This window comes from Mauremys mutica, chromosome 15 (assembly GCF_020497125.1).
Source record: "Mauremys mutica isolate MM-2020 ecotype Southern chromosome 15, ASM2049712v1, whole genome shotgun sequence".
Taxonomy (NCBI): Eukaryota; Metazoa; Chordata; order Testudines; family Geoemydidae; genus Mauremys; species Mauremys mutica.
In genome coordinates, this window is record NC_059086.1 from 2,173,491 (window position 1) to 2,190,077 (window position 16,587).

The following is a 16,587-nucleotide window of genomic DNA, read 5'->3' on the forward strand; positions in this document are numbered from 1 at the left end:
TTTCTCGGCCGCATCCCCACCGGCAAACGTAGCCCTAAGTTATCTGAGGGCTTTTTGCACTGGACTCTCAGCTGCGCCCCATGGCTGTCAGGAGCTGGGATTTCCTTTTGGACTGTGCCAGAAGCTAAATTTTGATCCACACTTCAAGGGTGTTGACACCTGAGATTGTGGTTCGGTTCAGGGGAGGGAATAGACCTGCTGGGAGTTCAGATCCAGCTTCAAGCTTTTCCCAGGTGCTAGGGAGAAGCGTTTGGATCTGGGCTTTTGAGTTGGCAAAACATCTTACTTTAATATGGTAGCACATAGAGACCTCAGCCGGGATCTGGGCCCCGCTGGGCCGGGCGCTGCATGGACCCCAACCAAGATCAGGGCCCCCGTTAGGCCAGGTGCCACCCCAACCCAGTTGTTGCTCCAAAGAACTTACAATCTAAACAGACAAAGGAACCCATTTTACAGCTGGGGAAACTGAGGCCCAGGGCAATGCAGACTCAAGATCACCCAGGGAGGTCTTGGCCAAACTGGGAATTGAACCCTCATCTCCCAGGTGATTTTTGCCACATGCTCATCCCGTTGCTCGGGGATGACACTGCTGGAGTCGCCAGTGCCAATTAATAATTTGCTGCGTCCCTTCCCCAGGAAGCAGATGCCAAACCGAGGGCGACAGGGCGCACATTTCAGACGGATGCCAGCTGGCAAAACCCACCTTCCCCCCAACCCCTGCACACTTCAGTTGCTAGATAAACAGCTGGGCCCTGAGGACTAACATTCCAGTAGCTCAGAGTCAACAGGCTTCCCTTGGAGAGCAAAGTCAAGGGAGTTTTCAAAGGCATCGCACACCCCCTTCAAGCCCCTTTGATCTGGCCTGTATTTTTGGGGTGGTTGGGTGGGATCTATTGCTGACTGACAGCTCTGGAGACGAATGTCTTCTTTCCGCAGGACAGGTAGGGCTCAGACAGAAACAGGGAAACCTTCCCACCTCGCCCATGTGCCATCCTGAACATGGAGGAGAGGAATCAGCTCATTCGGTGTTATAACATATGACCTGAAAGGGAAGGCAGCGTGGCCTAGTGAAGAGAGCATTGGCCTTGTAGGTGACCTTATCAACCCCCTGCCTCAGTTTCCCCATCTGCAGAAGGGGTATAATGACTCTGCGCTCCTTTGTCAAGGTTTTTCAGACCCCCTGGTAAAAGCCACGGCCTGTTTACCGAGCTACCTGCTCCCAAAACACTGAACAGAGACCACTCCTACCGGCCCCACCCCGGCTGCAGTGAGTTGCCATTTTTCCATCCAGAATTGTTCATTTCCAACCCAGAATAGTCCTTTCCCCACCAAACACACTATTTTTTGGTTTGGTTCGTTTGGGTTTTTTTCAGAAAAAACAAAACAAAGTCTCACTGGGGGGATTTTCCAGGTGTTGGGTCCCCTCTTACCATTCGATGACCCTCCCTCCCATACTGGGAACCAGAACCCTCGCACTATTAGAGCTCTCAAAGTGGGGAACCCAGGAGGCCGGGCGCAGAGCCTCATGCCCAGTCCCTTAGATCAAATCATGCTGTTCTCACATGATGTAAAAAAAAGACGCACCTAGATTTGTGATGCTGGAGGCGAGCACAGAGCAGGCCCACTGGGTTCCCCGCTGGTCTCTGGATGCTGGGAGGAGACATCGCACACTGCTAGCTCCTTTATGCATCATTAACTCCAACACCTGATCTCCCATCGCCCACCAGTACCTGTTTCTGGTTAACCAGAGCAACACCACAGCTGTCTGCCCTCCTCTGGAGCAGGGCTGGGTCTGCCGATAACCCAGATGTCAGCTGCCCAGGAACGACAGCAGGTTTGTGCTCAGATCTCTGGGACAATGTGGCCAGGAGGGGAGGCTGCTGGGTTGGTAGCAGAAACTCTGTTTGCACCCAGCTTGTTTTGCGAGGGAAAAAGCAGCTGCCACAGGGTTTTCCTCTCATCCACAGACCGAAGGGCTCAGAAAGTCACGTTTCCAAAAGCCCGTCCTCAGAGAGACGTAAGGCCCTGCAACGGCTAACCCCTAGGCACCCTGCCAAGTAACAGAGCCCCTCCGCCTGGCGCCAGGCGCGCAGGCTCCTGTACAGTGCATTGGCGGGAGTTAGAATATGTCCACACTGCTTTGAAAAACCAGGTCTGGGGGACCCACGGGGACTCGGGGTGGTCAAGTCCCCACTTGAGTGTCCACACTGCATTGGGCTTGCAACTGCCAGCCCCAGGTCTCCCGCCAGGCTGCATGACACAGACCTTCTGCCTCAGGGCTGCGGCTGGAGCTGCGTCCACACTGCAGGATGGAGTCTTAGCAGGACTTGGGCTCAGACCCTCACGGGTGGACCTGGGTCCTGAGCTGACCCCAGTCAGACGAATTTGTGTGTGGACAGTGTGTGGGCTCAAACTGGAGTCAAGCCGGGGCTTGGTGCACAGTGTGGACAGACCCGTCGGGGTCTTTCCCACTGGAATCAGCCAGGAGTGAAATGCGGAGGTTGGGCCCCACCCCTCTAAGAGACAGACGCTCCTAATTCCCATTAAGCCAGGGGTTTGCACACTGGGGACTGGGGGAGTCTCTGGTCAGGTCCCAGATTGGGGCCCCCAGAGGGCCAGGCACCACCCAGACCCCAAGGTACAACCCCTGCTCCAAAGAGCCCCCAGCCTAAGCGGACAAGACTGGAAACTGCAGCATGGAGAGGGAAGGGAGCTGCCTGCTGTCCTGCGACGCCTTGTCCCGTCCCCACCCACTGCCCTGTCCTTGTTCCCTCCTCCAGCAGGAAATAAAACCCAGGAGTCCGGGACTGCTCGTCTGTGCTGCCTGGGCCCTGCCTGCCCCCTGCCCCGCACCCAGGGCGGCCTTTGCCCCAGCGACGCTGCCGGCCCTCGAGCTGCTCCATGCTCCGATTAACGCAGATAAAAGGACAGCTCTCAATGACACGGGTGCCCAGCGCCCCTGGTCAGCGGGTGCTCAGCGGCTCTGGCCAGCGCCCTGGCAGGGCCCTGGGATAACCGGGACACCAATCCCCCGCTGAGCCCTAAGTTGCCTAACGACGGAGCGAGTCCCACCCGCCGAGCAGCTTTAACGAGGTCACAGCCGAGCGCCAACCCGCCTGCCACCTTGCGTCACCATGGCAACGACTTTCTCGCACTCCTAGCCAGCCTCGTGCATGGAGGCGGGGGGGGGGAACCCCCGACCCATCTCTGCTGGTTTAACACCCCCACCCCCACCAGCCAGCGAGCAGGAGAGCTCTGGGAGGCAGGGAGTGGGAAATTCAAGAAGTGGCAGGGAAAGCCAAGTTTGTTATTGTAGGGTGCTGGAGCTATGCACATGGTTGTTATTGTAGGGTCTCTCGGGAGCGCTAGGACTGCTCAAGCAGGTTTGTTATTGTAGGCTCACTGGACTAAGCATGCTGGTCGCTCAGCTGAATTGTCTCCAGCTGTATCTTTGCAGTGTCCGGCACAACAGGGCCCTGACCTCGGCTGGGGTCTGGGTAGTGCCCGGGACGACAGGGCCCTGATCTCGGCTGGGGTCTGGGCAGCGCCCGGCGCGACGGGGCCCTGATCTCGGTCACGTGTTACAGCAACATAAATAGCTCTCTGGAGGCCGCTGTGCTCGATACCAACTTACCTCTGGAGGCTGAGAGGACCCAAGGGTAGAGGAGCCTTTGGGCGGGCATGGGATTTCCAGCCCATCAGACCAGCTGGCGCGTCCATGTAATCACAGCAAAGCAAACAGCTCTGATCTCCGCTGCAGCTTTCGTGCCAGGAGGGGCACTGGAGATCGACCCCGGAGACAGGCTCGCAGCAGGGATATTCCACTCCTAGAGGAGGAGACATGGATCATTGCAATAGACCGTGCTGCCGTGCCGGCCATCCCCAGGGAGCTGCATTCAGAGCCAGGCAGGCACGCCCCCAGAGTGCCGGCCACGTTTTGGGCACCCAGACGCTCCCAGAGCGTTTACACACGTTCCTTCGTTCGAGCAGCGAAGTTGTCTCCTTTTCCGCACTGGGCCCAAGGTCGCGCACACAATCTGCAGCGGCACCGGGAACCGAACCCCCGTCGCTGCCTGCCTGTGCCTCTGCTGGAACCGCTGCCTTTGTCCCTGGAGCTTGGGGGCTCTGCTGGGGGACCAGCTCTGCCAGCTGGCAGCAGTAGTAGGCTCTTATCTGTGGGACACAAACACACATTTCCAGTGTGGTGCAGTGGGGCAGAGAGGGGGGCTCTGCCCCCTTAACAATCTGGCCCCAAACGTCCCCCCAGGACGCGACCCCTTTCCCTGCCCGTTGCTGTTTCTGGGGCAAGGAGACGTGGTCAGGCAACATGGCGCTTCGCTGGTCGTTGTTTCACTGCCCCCCCCCCCGGGCCTGCCCGCCCAGGGCAGAGCAGGGCCCTGGTTAGACACAGCCACGGGCCAGGTGGCTGGGGGTGTTACACGCCCCGCACGGGCTCATGACACACCCTGCATGGCCACACACACTCAGTACATGACCCACATACCTCACTCACACTCATTCCACACCCACCCACGCTCATTACACGCCTCGCACACGCTCATTACACGCCTCGCACATGCTCATTACACTTGCTCATTACACGCCCTGCATGGCTACACACACTCATTCCACACTCCACATGTGCTCATTACACGCCCTGCACATGCTCATTCCACACCTGACACATGCTCATTCCACACCCTGCATGGCCACACACACTCATTACACCCCTCGTATGCTCATTACACACCTCGCACATGCTTGTTACACACACACCCCACACCCAATGCAACACACACACAGAGTACTGCCGGTCCCAGTGCCGCGCGTTACGTCTTGAGCCTCCACTCAGCCACTGGACACGGCTCCAGCCCCTCCCGCCCCCGAGCTGGAGGCGATGGGGTGTGGGGGGGGAGCTGGGATTGCGGGGATGCTGGGAGCGAGGCTATGGCTGGGTTAACCCCATTCCGCTCGCGAACGGGCTCCCGGCCCGCGGCGCCGACCCCCCGGGCGCTGAGCTCTGTGCACGAGGAGAGGCCCAGCAGGGAGCGGGCGCGTGGGCCCTGTATCATCGTCAGCCAACGACTCCCTGCGGCTGACGGGGTGGGGAGGGTGATCGGGCCGAGCGTGGCGCTGGGAGGCTCGCGCTAGAAGGGGGCACCTGACCCCCCCGCACAAGCCAGGCCACAGAACCTCCCCCCGGGTCCCTGCTTCCAGCCCAGACCCCTGAGGCTGAGCTAAGCAGCCCTCCGAGGCCCGAGTTCCTGGCTCTGTTAAACAGCTAGTAGGTGTATAACGACAGCGCCTACCGCCTTCCCCTGCTGCACGGAGCCCAGCGGAGATCGGGGGCCCCCCGCCGGACCGGGTGCCGGGCCCCATTGGACGGGGAGCTGCCAGTCTAACCAGACGAAGGGTGGGAGGGGAAACTGAGGCACAGAACAGGGAAGCGGCTTGCAGAGCCCAGGAGCTCTGACCCCAGCACTGTCCAGTAACCAACCGCGCTGGGGTAATTAGCGAACCTGCTTAATTAACCAACTCCCAGCAGCCAGACAGGTCTCACCCTCGCAATACCCTGTGTGGCCATTAGGTGGGGGTGGGGAAGCTGCTGCAGCAGATTCTGCAAAGAATGGGCGAGTGGGTGGTGGTCCCCAAATCTACCCCCCAAAAAACCTGCAGGAGGTCAGAGCCGAACCTAAACCAGCCCCCCACTTCGGTCACCCCTGAACCCCACTCTTCTGCGCCGCTGGGGCCTCACTATATGGGTGAGGGGCCCACTCTTAGCCAGCCCCTGTCTTTGTCCCACTGCTGGAGGCGCCTCCTCGGGCGCTGGCAGAGGGAGGTGCTGGGTGCACAGGCCGGGATCACCGGGGACAGAACCCACTGGGGGGCAGCAGGGAACTGGGCCGGGGGCTCTGCCAGCACCAGCAGAAGCCACGGCCTTCCCCCCCCGATACCTGCCCCCCCCAATAATCATCCTACGAACATCTCCCCGGAACGGGAATGCGCCATCCTGGCTCCTCGTGGGATGAGCATGGGACAGACGCACAGGCCGACAGACCTGTGCCCGTCAGACTGTGCGGTGCAGTCCCAGACCGGGACGCCAGACTTCTGGGCTCTATTTCTGCCACTGATCTCTTGGGCGAGTCACTGTCCCGCTCCGTGCCTCAGTTTCCCTCCCTGCCCTCATCTCTCGACACTGTGAGCTCTTACTCTATGGTTCCTTCCCAACATCCTCGGCCCCTTTAGCCTCCAGGACAGGTAACCGTCCGGCAAGGGAGACACTGGGTCTCCGCTCCCACACACCAGCTCTGGGCACCACGGCCCCTCCGCCGCTCCCCCAGCTGGCCGGCCGGCGCCTTCATTATCCATAGCTGGTGGCAAAGGCCCGCGGTGCAGGAGCCGCCCCATGGGGCAGGGGGCCGCGCCCTGACTGACAGGCCCTGCCTCCCACCCCCAGCTCTGCCCCCAGCCCCCTGCTACTGACCCTCACGGGGACTGGGAGCTGAGAACAGCCCTTGCACTAGGGCACTAGAGAAAAGTGTGTGTGTGTGTGTGTACAGGAATACTGTACCACACTCAGCCTGTGTGTGGCTATTACAACCCAGCAGAGTATGTGTGAAACACTGCAGCACATCGGTGTGTGTGTGTGTGAGACGGCACTGAAATACTGCAATACACCTGTGCATGTGATGGCAGAGACACTTCGACACACCAATACACAAACCTGCCACACATTCCCATTCATGGCTGTTTGTGGAAACACTGCAACACGGCAATGTCTGTGTGTATAGGAAAAAAACAAACCAATGTCACAGCCTGTCCTCACCTGGCTCCTCTTCTCATGCTGGAAAGTTTATCACATCTGGGTGTGGGTGCATCATGATGTGTACATTGTTGCACTGTGATTTGTGTGTGTGCACTGTTGTGGCATGTGTTTAGTGCTGCAATTTGTGAGTGTGTACGTGTGTGTGCACATGGGCTGTGTATTTGTGTGTGTTGTGATGTGTGAATATTTGTGTGAGTGCATTGTTGCGAAGTGTGTGGTTGCAATTTGAGTGTATGTGTGCATAATTGCAATGTGTGTGCACGCCCATTGTTGCAATGTGTGCATACACATTGTTTGTTGTTGCAATGTGTGTGATGGGCATATGTCTCTGTGTATTGTTGTAATGTGTGTGTGTTGCTGCAGTGTGTGTGATGTGTGTGCATTGTTGCAATGTGGGTGTGTCTGTGTGTGCATTGTTGCAATGGGTGCATTGTCATTGCAATGTGTGTTATGGGTGTATCTGTGCATTGTTGCAGTGTGTGTGTGTCTGTATGCATTGTTGCAATGTGTGTTATGGGTGTATCTGTGCATTGTTGCAATGTGTGTGTGTGTGTACTATTACAATGTGTGTGTCTGTGCATTGTTGCAACGTGTGTCTGTGTGTGCACTGTTATTGCAATGTGTGTTGTGTGTGTATTGTTGCAGTGTGTGTTATGGGTGTATCTGTGCATAGTTGCAATGTGTGTGTATTGTTGCAGTGTGTATCTGTGCATTGTTGCAGTGTGTGTGTATCTGTGCATTGTTGCAGTGTGTGTTATGGGTGTATCTGTGCATAGTTGCAGTGTGTGTGTGTATGCATTGTTGCAGTGTGTATCTGTGCATAGTTGCAATGTGTGTGTGTGTATTGTTGCAGTGTGTATCTGTGCATTGTTGCAGTGTGTGTGTGTGTGTATTGTTGCAGTGTGTATCTGTGCATAGTTGCAGTGTGTGTATCTGTGTATTGTTGCAGTGTGTATCTGTGCATTGTTGCAGTGTGTGTATCTGTGTATTGTTGCAGTGTGTGTGTGTGTGTGCATTGTTGCAGTGTGTATCTGTGCATTGTTGCAGTGTGTGTGTGTGTGTATTGTTGCAGTGTGTATCTGTGCATAGTTGCAGTGTGTGTATCTGTGTATTGTTGCAGTGTGTATCTGTGCATTGTTGCAGTGTGTGTATCTGTGTATTGTTGCAGTGTGTGTGTGTGTGCATTGTTGCAGTGTGTATCTGTGCATTGTTGCAGTGTGTGTATCTGTGCATAGTTGCAGTGTGTATGTGTGTGTATTGTTGCAGTGTGTATCTGTGCATTGTTGCAGTGTGTGTATCTCCATTGTTGCAGTGTGCGCGCCTCGGCGCACTGACACGTCGCTGCCCCCCCATAAACTTTCCTTGGCCCGCTGTGCCCGGCCCCCCCGCGCCGGGGATCCCGCTCCGGGGGCTGGGGGGGGGCCGGGCACTAATCCCGCCGCCTCCCGCCCGGCGTCCTTGAAAGCGGCGCAGGTGGCAGCGCGCAGCGGGCGCCGGGCTCGCCCCAGCCCCGCTCCCATGGCCCGGGCTGCCCGGCGGGGGCCCGGACGCCGGGGTCCCCGCAGCTGACGGGGCCGGGGAGCGGCTCGGGGTCTCCCCGCTGCTGGATGCGGGCAGCCCCCGGCGCCCCGCCGCGATGGGCGAGTGGACGATCCTGGAAAGGTTGCTGGAGGCCGCGGTGCAGCAGCACTCGACTATGATCGGCAGGTGCGCGGGGCGGGGGGCCCGGGGGGGCTGGCCCCTTGCACCCTCCAGCTCGGGGGGGCTGGTCCCTTGCACCCTCCAGCTCGGGGGGGGGCGGCACTGGCCCCTTGCACCCTCCAGCTCGGGGGGGCCGGTCCCTTGCACCCTCCAGCTCGGGGGGGGGGCTGGTCCCTTGCACCCTCCAGCTCGGGGGGGGGGCTGGTCCCTTGCACCCTCCAGCTCGGGGGTGCAGCTCGGGGGGGCTGGTCCCTTGCACCCTCCAGCTCGGGGGGGGGGGCGGCACTGGCCCCTTGCACCCTCCAGCTCGGGGGGGGGCTGGTCCCTTGCACTCTCCAGCTCGGGGGGGGGCTGGTCCCTTGCACCCTCCAGCTCGGGGGGGGGCGGCACTGGCCCCTTGCATCCTCCAGCTCGGGGGGGGGCTGGTCCCTTGCACCCTCCAGCTCTGTGGGGGGGGGCTGGTCCCTTGCACCCTCCAGCTCGGGGGGGGGGGCTGGTCCCTTGCACCCTCCAGCTCGGGGGGGGGCTGGCCCCTTGCACCCTCCAGCTCGGGGGTGCAGCTCGGGGGGGCTGGTCCCTTGCACCCTCCAGCTCTGTGGGGCGGGGCACGGAGCTGGGGCCAGGGTTGCCCGTTGTAGCAGCCGGGCGGGAATTGCCCAAATTACCCACCGGGAGAGCCCAGTGGGTCTGATGGTGAGAGCAGGAGGCCGGAGTTCTGGGGCTGGGAGCCAGGACTCCTGGGTTCTCCCCCCAGCTCTGGGAGGGGAGGGGAGGGGCTGGTGGTTAGAGCAGGGGGGCTGGGGGCAGAACCCAGGTTCTATTCTGGACACTGCCTTCCCCAGTGATCTTTAGCAAGTTCCTCCTCTCATGCTGCCTCAGTTTCCCCCTCTGCAGGACCCATGGGCTGGGGGGTTGGCAGACAGCGGGCTGGGGGATCCCGGCCCGTGGAGTGTGTGTGTGTGTGGGGGGTGCCGGGGCCCTGTTCCGACCCAGGAACCCCTCAGCCGGGTGGCAATGAATGAGCCGGTAGCCACCCTCCCCGCGGGGCTGCGGATCAGTGCAGGGGGGGCCAGCCAGCTGCTCGCTCTCACCATCCCGCCCCCCCAACACCACTGGGGGGAACCACAGGCCCCAGGGCAGACGTGGCAGCCTGACCCCAGAGGTCAGCCAGGGACAACAGGGCGTGGGAGGCCCTGCTCCCCGGGGGGGGGGAGCAACCCCCTGCTCCAGCCCTGGCACAAAGCCACCAAGGCGGCGGGGCCAGAGGAGGCTGTGCTAGGGGGTGGCTCAACAGGGGATGGGGCAGAGGGGGGCGGGCGGAGCCGGGCGCTCGGTGCCAGGATGGGGCAGAGGGGGCGGGCGGAGCCGGTCGCTCGGACGGGGCAGAGGGGGTGGGCGGAGCCGGGCGCCGGGACGGGGCAGAGGGGGGCGGGCGGAGCCGGGCGCCGGGACGGGGCAGGGGGGGCGGGCGGAGCCGGGCGCCGGGACGGGGCAGAGGGGGTGGGCGGAGCCGGGTGCTCAGCGCCGGGACGGGGCAGAGGGGGCGGGTGGAGCTGGGCGCCGGGACGGGGCAGAGGGGGTGGGCGGAGACGGGCGCTCGGTGCCGGGACGGGGCAGAGGGGGCGGGCGGAGACGGGAGCTGGGACAGGGCACAGGGGGCGGGCGGAGACGGGCGCTGGGACGGGGCAGAGGGGGCAGGCGGAGCTGGGCGCTCGGTGCCAGGACGGGGCAGAGGGGGCGGGTGGAGCCGGGCGCCGGGAGGGGGCGGGTGGAGCCGGGCGCTGGGATGGGGCCGAGGGGGCAGGCGGAGCCGGGCGCGCGGTGCCAGGACGGGGCAGAGGGGGCGGGTGGAGCCGGGCGCCGGGACGGGGCAGAGGGGGCAGGCGGAGCCGGGCGCTGGGACGGGGCAGAGGGGGGCAGGCGGAGCCGGGCGCTCGGCGCCAGGACGGGGCAGAGGGGGCGGGTGGAGCCGGGCGCTCGGCGCCAGGACGGGGCAGAGGGGGGCGGGTGGAGCCGGGCGCTCGGTGCCAGGACGGGGCAGAGGGGGGCGGGTGGAGCCGGGCGCCGGGACGGGGCAGAGGGGGCGGGTGGAGCCGGGCGCCGGGATGGGACAGAGGGGGGCGGGTGGAGCCGGGCGCCGGGACGGGGCAGAGGGGGGCGGGTGGAGCCAGGCGCTGGGACGGGGCAGAGGGGGCGGGTGGAGCCGGGCGCTTGGTGCCAGGACGGGGCAGAGGGGGGCGGGTGGAGCCGGGTGCCAGGACGGGGCAGAGGGGGCGGGTGGAGCCGGGCGCCGGGACGGGGCAGAGGGGGGCGGGTGGAGCCGGGCGCCGGGACGGGGCAGAGGGGGCGGGTGGAGCCGGGCGCTCGGTGCCAGGACGGGGCAGAGGGGGGCGGGTGGAGCCGGGCGCTCGGCGCCAGGACGGGGCAGAGGGGGGCGGGTGGAGCCGGGCGCTGGGCCGGGGCGGGGGGGGCGGGTGGAGCCGGGCGCTCGGCGCCAGGACGGGGCAGAGGGGGGCGGGTGGAGCCGGGCGCTCGGCGCCAGGACGGGGCAGAGGGGGGCGGGTGGAGCCGGGTGCCAGGACGGGGCAGAGGGGGCGGGTGGAGCCGGGTGCCAGGACGGGGCAGAGGGGGCGGGTGGAGCCGGGCGCTCGGTGCCAGGACGGGGCAGAGGGGGGCGGGTGGAGCCGGGTGCCAGGACGGGGCAGAGGGGGCGGGTGGAGCCGGGTGCCAGGACGGGGCAGAGGGGGCGGGTGGAGCCGGGCGCCGGGACGGGGCAGAGGGGGCGGGTGGAGCCGGGCGCTCGGCGCCAGGGCGGGAGCAGACAGCGGGAAAGGGGAGGATGGAGGGACGGGGACGGCGACTCCAGCCTGTGAGATCCCGTCTGACGTCAGCGGGGGCTGTTCCCCAGCGGGGGCTGCCCCCATGTCACCATCCTGGGCCGGGACACGGGACCGTGTTGGCAGGCAGGGGCCCCGGGCTGGGCCCATACAGTGTTTTAAGGCCCCTCGGCCGGCTCGGGGCCGTGATGAGCAGGAGGGTTCGGATGCGGAGGGGTTCCCGAGCGGGACTCAGAGGGGTGGGGCCTCGGGGGCCCGTGGCCCCGTACCCCAGCCGCCCTCCCCAGCCTGCGGGTCCCATCTCCTGCTCACAGCCGGCCGGGCGGGTTCGGCCTCAGGTCAGGACGAGCGTCCCCCAAATCAGAGAGCAGCCCGGGGGCCCCTCTTCCTGGGGGCCGCCTCTTGGTGACTCAGGCCAGCTGCCTCCGGGGTTCCCCCTTCGTCCCGCTGTACGACCCGGCGCCTGCCCCTTGCGGCACCGGCAGGGGAGCCCGGGGCGGCCCTGCAGCCTCCTTTGGCTGCCAGCTCCTGGGCTTTCTACAGGCCCCGCCCGGCTCCTGCCCAGCTGCGCCTCGTGTGTGATTAACCAAGCCCTGCTCCCTGGCGCCTCCTCATGGACCCGCTCAGCGCCGGTGTGGGGCGTACTCCACATCCCCCGCCCAGGTAGTCCGAGGGGCAATTGTTATACCCATTTTACAGCTCGGGAAACTGAGGCACAGGGCTTTTGCGAGCCACCTGAAGTGGCAGCGCTGGGAATGGAAGCCAGGCCTCCCGCGCTCCCCCCCAGCACCAGGCACAGCCCTGCTGCCCAGTACCGCTGCGCTCAGTTACTCTCCCCTGGGCCCAGGGCCAGGCCATGGGGGCAGGCATGGGGCCGATTGGAGTGGGGATGTGGTGGACCAGCTCTCCTGGCTGCCGAAGCAGCGTGTCAGTGGCACAGGAGGGCTCGGCCGCGGGGTTAATGCCCTGGGAGCTGGGCTCTAATCCCTGCTCTGCCCTGATTCTCTGGACAAGTCCCTGTGTGTCTCTGGGCCTCAGTTTCCCCAGCTGTAACGGAGAATGATCTGCCCTTTGCTCAGACGGTGAGCAGGTTGGGGCAGGGACTGTCTCCTGCTGGGTCTGCGATGCCAGGCGCGGGGCCCTGATCTCAGCTGGGGTCTGGGCAGCGCCCGGCGCGACGGGGCCCTGATCTCGGCCGGGGTCTGGGCAGCGCCCGGCCCGACGGGGCCCTGATCTCGGCTGGGCTCTGTGCAGCACCCAGCCCAGGGGGGGCCGGTCTCAGTGGAGCATGCCAGGTGTTTCGTTGCCAGCCCCCCGGGTGAGATCGTGAACGCTGCCGTGGGAGGAGACACAGACGAAGCCGCCGTCCCATCATATTAAGGCCAGGAGGCGGCTGGTTTCAGTGCGCCCCCCAGCTGGTGGGCATGGGCGAAGGGGTGTCTCTGGCTCCACAGGTTCAGATCCCCGCATGGGATGGGCTGTTGTCCTGGCGGAGTGAACCCCCCCTGTGTGCTGGGGGTTGCTAGCTGAGGCGCTCCGCCCCAGAGGTAGCTGCATTTTAGGGGTGCAGGGTTGGGTGTGAAAGGCCCCAGGGAAAGGGGCAACAGATGCGTTTGCCACCGAGAATCAGGGACCGAGAGGTGCTGGCCCTTCTCCCCGCTCCGGCAGCTGGGCAACAGGTCAAGTGCATCAAACACTCTCCCAGTGCCGGGCTAGAACCCAGGAGTCCGGGCTCCCAGCCCCCTACTCTGACCACTAGACCCGACTCCCCTCCCAGAGCCGGGATAGAACCCAGGAGTTCTGGCTCCCAGCCCCCCCATGCATCACCCACAGTCTTGCCAACCTGCAAAGATCAATCCTGTCTCAGACCCCCCAAAACAGACGAGATTTTTGAAATGCCGCCAGGAGCTTGGGGTCTGACTGGGGAGGGCTGAACGCCCCCTGCCCAGGGAGCTAGAGTTGCCCCCTCACCCAGATTTATTGGCTCAGTGGATCATGAACCCCACTGCCGGAGCTGTCACCCCCCACCCCACCCAGCCTCACCTCTGCTCCTCCTGGCGTTCGTCACCCCTGAGTGAGGCACTGGGCAGCAGCAGCTCTGCAGTGGGGTGCAACGGGGCCCCCCCTTAGCACAGCTGGGCTGCTGGCTCGAAGCACCCAGCGCTGCTAAACTCTCCGGCGCCCCGGATGTCCCCCCCAGCCGTTTATCCCCAGGCATAATAGAGACACAACCTCCCCCACCCCCCACTCTGCGTCACACCTCTGGGGCAAGAGGTGTAAATATTGGGGGAATTTCATGGGCTGGATGGGAGACGAGTAAGCATCAGGCGCCATATTGTACACAAGGGGAAACTGAGGCACGGGGGGGTGGGGTTGAGAAAGGACTTTGGCCAGAGCTTGTAAAGCGAGTGAATGACGGAGCTAGAAACAGGACTCAGGAGTCCTGGAGCCCAGATCCCCCCTTCTCTAACCACTTGCCGCCAGTCCCTTTCGGAGAGAACCCAGGAGTCCTGCCCCCCTCTAACCACCAGACCCCACTCCCCTCCCAGCACTGGGGAGAGAACCCAGGTGTCCTGCGCCTGCCACACGCTTCCAGCGCAGCGGGGCCTGCTCCCCTCGCCGCGCCCAGCTGGGTCCCTCCCCTCTCCTCCCCCCGCAGGATCCTGCTGACGGTGGTCGTCATCTTCCGGATCCTGATCGTGGCCATCGTGGGCGAGACGGTGTACGAGGACGAGCAGACCATGTTCATGTGCAACACGCTGCAGCCGGGCTGCAACCAGGCCTGCTACGACCAGGCCTTCCCCATCTCCCACATCCGCTACTGGGTCTTCCAGATCATCCTGGTGTGCACGCCCAGCCTCTGCTTCATCACCTACTCGGTGCACCAGTCGGCCAAGCAGCGGGACCGGCGCTACTCCTTCCTCTACCCGCTGCTGGAGACGGACGCCCGCAAGGCGCGCAGCGTCAACGGCATCCTGGTGCACAACCCCGAGGGCTCGGCCAAGGAGGAGCCCGACTGCCTGGAGGTCAAGGAGCTGCCCAGCACCCCCCGGCGCCCGCCCAAGAGCGCCAAGGTGAAGCGGCAGGAGGGCATCTCCCGCTTCTACATCATCCAGGTGGTTTTCCGCAACGCGCTGGAGATCGGCTTCCTGGCGGGCCAGTACTTCCTGTACGGCTTCACCGTGCCGGGCATCTTCGAGTGCGACCGCTACCCCTGCGTCAAGGCGGTGGAGTGCTACGTCTCCCGGCCCACCGAGAAGACCGTCTTCCTGGTCTTCATGTTCGCCGTCAGCGGGATCTGCGTCCTGCTGAACCTGGCTGAGCTCAACCACCTGGGCTGGCGCAAGGTCAAGACGGCCGTGCGGGGGGCGCGGGCGCGGCGCAAGTCCGTCTGCGAGGGGCGCAGGAAGGACCTCTCGGCGCTGGCCCCGGTGCCGCCGCTGGGGCGGACCCAGTCCAGCGAGTCGGCCTACGTGTGAGCCTGGGGGCGGCCGGGCCCCCCCTTTACAGTGGAGCCGCTCCAAGGGCTGAACGGGAGACACGACCCCCCAGGATCCAGCCGGGGTGTTGGGGGGGCTCCCGGCTCCAACGCGTTTAAAAAATATATTGATTCTTCCTTGGAGTCTTCCACCATGGTGCAAGCAGGGGGGAGGGTTCCTGGAACTCCCCCCCAATCAGCCTTTTCCGGCCCTGGCATCAGCCAGGGGTGGGGAATATTTGGGGGGTGTTTCTGCAGGGCGGGGGGCAGATCATGGCTCCCTGCTTTTCTCAGCCCTTGGGCTGGCAATAAAAAGAATCGATGACCAGATGCAATTTTTAAGAATTAAAAAATAAGCTGGGTGGTCGATGGGGCTGGGCTGCGGGGGGGACGCGGGGGGCTCTCCCTGGCAGTCCGGCCTGGCCCGGCTCACGTGGGCGAGGCAGGGCGACCCCAGGGAGGGGGGCAGACAGAGAAACGGGGTGAAATGCTGCTGGCCCTGCCCCCGCTAGAGACGGGGGGGTTGTGGCTGGGCCTGCAAAGGGAGAAATCTCAGCCCCGACCCCCCCAGAAGAGCCCAGCGGCCCTGCCTGGCGGGGGGGCGGTGCCAGGGGCTGCTTCTGGCTCAGCGCCCGCTGCCAGTCCCAGGGACCTGCCCGCAGGGCAGCATCACACGTCTCCCTCCCCCGCCCCGGGGGGATTTGCGGCCCTTAAGCTGCTCTGGGCTGGGACCATCTGGCCCCGTCCCCCCTCCCGGGCCCTGGGCACTTTGCATTTATGGGGGGGGGGACCAGCCCCTGTAGCTAATGGTCCAGCCCTTCGCCAGCACCGATCTCAAAGCCCCGTGAGGGCTGCGCCCCCCCCACGTTAATATCGTCCCCATTTACAGAGGGGGGAACAGCCACGGAGAGGGGGCAAGACATGGCCAAGGTCACCCAGCAGGGCCAGGGCTGGAACCCGAGTGTCCTGGCTCCCCCCCCAGCTGGGGACAGAACCCCGGTGTCCTGGCTTCCAGCCCCCCCCTCCAGCTGGGGACAGAACCCCGGTGTCCTGGCTCCCCCCCCAGCTGGGGACAGAACCCCGGTGTCCTGGCTTCCAGCCCCCCCCCCTCCAGCTGGGGACAGAACCCCGGTGTCCAAGCTCCCCCCCACCCCCCCCAGCTGGGGACAGAACCCCGGTGTCCTGGCTTCCAGCCCCCCCCCTGCTGGGAACAGAACCCCGGTGTCCTGGCTCCCCCCCACCCCCCCCCAGCTGGGGACAGAACCCCGGTGTCCTGGCTCCCAGCCCCCCCCCGCCCCCAGCTGGGGACAGAACCCCGGTGTCCTGGCTCCCAGCCCCCCCCCGCCCCCAGCTGGGGACAGAACCCCGGGGCCCTGGCTCCCAGCCCCCCCCCCGCCCCCAGCTGGGGCCAGGCCCCCGGTGTCCGGGCTCCCAGCCCCCCCCCCCTGCTGGGGACAGGACCCCGGTGTCCTGGCTCCCAGCCCCCCCCTCCCCCCCAGCTGGGGACAGGACCCCGGTGTCCTGGCTCCCAGCGCCCCCCCCCAGCTCTGTGCCCCCCCCCAGCTCTGTGCCCCCCCTTTAGTAATCCTCCCCTTAAGCTGATCCCCCCCAATGGCACTTTCACCTCTTAAGCCCCTCGCTGCCCTGAAGCTCTGGGCTGTTGAACAAAACAACCCCCCTCCCCCACCACCCCACTGCTCAGCCATGGGGGGGGGATGCTGCTCCTGGGGGGCAGAGATCACAAA

At 64.3% G+C, this 16,587-nt stretch overlaps 1 protein-coding gene across 1 annotated transcript; it reads left to right on the forward strand.

The window, feature by feature from the left end:
- The first annotated feature begins 8,297 nt into the window (after nt 1-8,297).
- Nucleotides 8,298-15,154, forward strand: LOC123350329 (gap junction delta-2 protein-like). Its single transcript, XM_044988856.1, has 2 exons — nt 8,298-8,533; nt 14,024-15,154. Exons 1-2 carry the CDS (start codon nt 8,463-8,465, stop codon nt 14,841-14,843), a joined length of 891 nt encoding a protein of 296 aa, XP_044844791.1. The 5' UTR covers nt 8,298-8,462; the 3' UTR covers nt 14,844-15,154.
- Nucleotides 15,155-16,587: the final 1,433 nt, after the last annotated feature.